Genomic DNA, 3,736 nt, shown 5'->3' with positions numbered 1-3,736 from the left:
AACCCGTGCTGGCTATCCCTCAGGATGTTGGCATCGGCCAGTCCATTAAGGATGGCCTCTTTAATAAACTTTTCTAAGACCTTCCCCGGGATAGAAGTCACGCTGATGGGCCTGTAGTTTGCCGGATCCACTTTCCTCCCTTTCTTGAAGATAGGCACCACATTGGCCTTCTTCCAATCTTCGGGCATTTCACCAGAGCGCCAGGAGTTTTCAAAGATCCGTGCCAGAGGCTGGGCTATGATGCTTGCCAGCTCCTTGAGAGAGCTGTATAACATCATCATAAGATGTTATACAGATCAATATATATCAGATTTTTTTTTATTTGCCTTCTTTTTTTCTGGAGCCCTTCGGGTATTGCATTGCTTTTCTCTTTAACCAGGATGCCCAAAATCTACTTTAACAACAAATTGAGTCATGTAATTGCAAGTCTCCAATTGCATTAGGAGAAAAAGGAAATATTGCAACAGTGGTGACATGCTCAGTCTACTCCCAAAGATAACGAGGCGCTTCACAAAAAGGCAAGTATGACTGTCCGTTGGGGAAACTGATGAAGAAGGCTAGAAAGACTTACTCAACCCCACATAGGATCTGTAGCAGCTTCTCTTGGCTTGTAAAGTTATTGGCAATTAATGGAGGTGTGGAAAGTATTGTTAGGATAAATGCCTTTGGCTGAGAATCTCCAATGATGCAATCTGAGCCTGAGCTCTTATTGCCTTGGGAAATTTGTTTACTGAAGGATTCATCTTACACTCAGACTCCTAAAAGCATTAAAATGTATCTTGCACCAAACTCTGTGCCCTTGCCTGCAATCAGCAGGACTCCTGACCTGAGGATAAGCTTCCATGGTGATGCTACAGATGGGCTGGAAGGATCTAGTCACTTTTAACCAGCGCTTTCCTAGGTTGTGTCCAGGTGGAAGCGGAGATCAAGACCCAAGAGCAAAGTTGGTTGTGTGCTGCATGGGGTAGAGATCTTGGCTGTGCTGACAGCATCTCTTTCATGTTTCCTGACTCACTGTGCCCTACACAGGGACTGGGTGTGTGACAAAACTGGAAGGTTGAGCTAATTTGTCATCTTAAGTGCACGCTGGGCAATGCTTCTAAGTGGCCCAGGCAAGCAGAAGTGTTGCTGTCATTATAGATGGTTTTGGCCCAAAATATATTTAGTCGTGCCACACATCCATTCTCTGTTACACTCCCTAATTCATTTCTCTCTGTTGCAATAAAATAGTTTTTGTCCCTAACTATCATTCATAGGCTGCTTTGGTTAGCATTGGAGCACTGGTTGAAGAGATTTACAGTCTGTGTGGCCCATAGATCTGTGTTAAAACTATGAAAGTAGCTGCCATAAAATCCTGTCTGCACAAAAGTGACGAGCACCTGCCAGTCCCCATGATAATCCTCCTGACAATCCCTAGCATGCGTTAGACAGAGTGACAGGCAGGGAAAGCAGAGGCGCAGCTCCTCTTCACTGCAGCACACAGGCAGAGCCAACCACATGAGCATTTTGGTGATGGAAGTTGACAGGAGGGACTTGCTGACGAGAAACAGGAATAGCAAACATCCATCCCCATCTGCATCCATGTGGCTCTCATATCTCATGACCTTTCAAGAGCTGATTCAATGCAAACAAGGCACTGGGAGCATTTCTGGGAGTTAAAGAGAGAGTTTTGACTATATCCCCATCACAAAATGAGTTGGATCCATCCTGATGGAGTGCCACTTACCTCCATTGACTTACACCTGGGGCCAACTGGCTTTTTACCTTTTTTACTACTTTTATCCATTCCCAGTTTATCCCCAGATCCTTCTGAACAAAACCCATCCTCATCCCTAGGGACTAAGACTCAGAACTCCACTAAACATCTTTATTGGCCTTAAGACTCAAGCCCTTTACATATACTGCCTTTGTTTCCCTATGGATGCTTAAACACAACAAAGCCACAGTTCTCTTGGGTGAAATCCTGGCCCTAGTCAAGTCAATAAGAGTTTTTCCATTGACTTAAAATCCATGTTTCTAATGTAGCTAATGTTTTAACACTGCTTCCTTTTACTTTATTCCCTTGATACTCTGTTACGTCCCTCCCTCCCCCCAACCAAACAATCCGGATGGCAGACCACTGAGAAAGTTTCTTAAGGGAAACACCATTTTAGGTGGCTTTTAATATCCCAACATCTTCTTGCAAAGTGGACAGGGAAAGAGAACTGGGAACATTTATTTCACTTAGGGTAGTGAACACTGTACTACTGTGCAGCAGTGTTGCACATTAGCACAAGGTTGTACAGACCCTGTCACGGGGAAATCGAGGTTCATCACAAGCCATGACCTTGCTTTACATGGAGCTCAAATCAGGGACATTCCTGTTCTAGCTACAATTTGCTCCTCTCATGCTGCAAATCCACACTTATGCTCTCTGGACCCAACATCAAATCCATATAAATGCTTTTCAGGCCTTCGAATCACCATCTCAGGCTCTTTTCCCACTCAGATGCCTTTAAAGGCAAGCAGCTCTCCAGTCAGGTTGAAAACACCAAACCGTTTCCCCCTGCATCTCTATGACTACATAATGGGTAACTAATGGCATGAGGACGCTGACAAGTTTTGCCCAAAAGAGTTTCATGATAGAGGATTAATGGAGGCAGCACTGGACACATTTTCAAATCGGTAGTAAGAACCGCAAGCATTTTCTCATCAAAGAACCAAAAACAGAATAAAAAGGAAAAAATAATAATATCAAAGGACATAATAACGGAAGAATCAAAGAAAACCCTTCAGAGTGGAAGAGTTTCTTTTCTTTAGTAAGCTGCTTTTACTTTGTTTCTTTGGCTCTCACTCCATTGCTGGAGCCTGATCCTCAAAAGATACCCTAGTGGAGTCCCTGAAGTCGGGGTGCCTCAGGTCCATGAGAAATTTGGTGGGAGTAAGAATGTGAGTAGAACCTGTGAGAGAACAGAGGTGGGCTGACTTCTTAAACAGAAATAAATTAAAGGAGCATGCCAACTTAGGCCTAATAGTCATAATACACAGCAGGTGAGGATGTGTGAGAAAGCCACTGAGAGAGACAGAGAGAGATGAGGATGAACGAATGACCGGGTGAGCAGTGCTGCGTGCAGAAACACATAAGATCAGAAGCTGGGCTTATTCAGTCACCACTGGGCCTCCACGGTGTTTCTGTGAACAGCCTATCATTGTCCTCCTCCCACACACTTTGCATCAGATTCCTACATGATTCCTACACCTAAAAACCAGACTAGGCCTCAAGCCTGTACTGCAGACCCAACGCAATGCCCACTGAAGTCAATGGGAGTTATCCCATCGTTTCTAATGGACACTGTATCAGGTCATGAGAGAGGTCCAGTCCACCTGCTGTCCTTCAGTCGTAACCCTTCTTAGCCAGGAGGCCCTGAGGTAGACTGCTGCCACCCAGAAAGTGTCTGAGATGCTCATCATCCATAATGAACATTAAACACACACACACACACACACACACACTTCAGGATCCTATATATTCACATTTTAAAACTTGAGAAATTAAACTTTATAGCTTACAGCTTTGACAATTTTGTTGAGTTCAAATTCATGACACAAATCAAGTTAGTTCTACATTTCATCTGCAGCCCAAAAAAAATGCACACTATATACGAAAATAATTCCTTTCCACACAAAATATTTTCAAACTTAGTAATATACTGAGTTCCCCAAGGGAAAAAAGTATACAACATTCCATTGAGACCTA

At 43.7% G+C, this 3,736-nt stretch overlaps 1 protein-coding gene and 1 long non-coding RNA gene across 5 annotated transcripts in view; both read right to left on the bottom strand.

The window, feature by feature from the left end:
• The window catches only part of LOC109292869, a 5,926-nt gene extending 3,119 nt beyond the window's left edge, over positions 1-2,807 (bottom strand). The window contains exon 1 of the long non-coding RNA XR_002096192.1: positions 274-2,807. This is a non-coding gene — a long non-coding RNA (uncharacterized LOC109292869). The remainder of the gene's footprint in view (positions 1-273) is intronic.
• The window catches only part of STXBP1 (syntaxin binding protein 1), a 101,527-nt gene that overhangs the window by 7,986 nt on the left and 89,805 nt on the right, over positions 1-3,736 (bottom strand). For 2 of the 4 annotated variants that reach the window (XM_019510491.1, XM_019510492.1), the window contains exon 20: positions 2,814-2,939. The exons of the other annotated variants lie outside the window; for them this stretch is intronic. In XM_019510491.1, coding sequence (XP_019366036.1) covers positions 2,830-2,939 — 110 coding nt within the window. In that variant the 3' untranslated portion in view covers positions 2,814-2,829. The remainder of the gene's footprint in view (positions 1-2,813; positions 2,940-3,736) is intronic. 4 annotated transcript variants of the gene reach the window in all.

The sequence above is a fragment of the Gavialis gangeticus genome, unplaced genomic scaffold, assembly GCF_001723915.1.
Source record: "Gavialis gangeticus isolate Ggan-Ray unplaced genomic scaffold, GavGan_comp1, whole genome shotgun sequence".
Taxonomy (NCBI): Eukaryota; Metazoa; Chordata; order Crocodylia; family Gavialidae; genus Gavialis; species Gavialis gangeticus.
The sequence above is the reverse complement of the archived record's forward strand: the minus strand, read 5'-3'. Positions and strand labels throughout refer to the sequence as shown.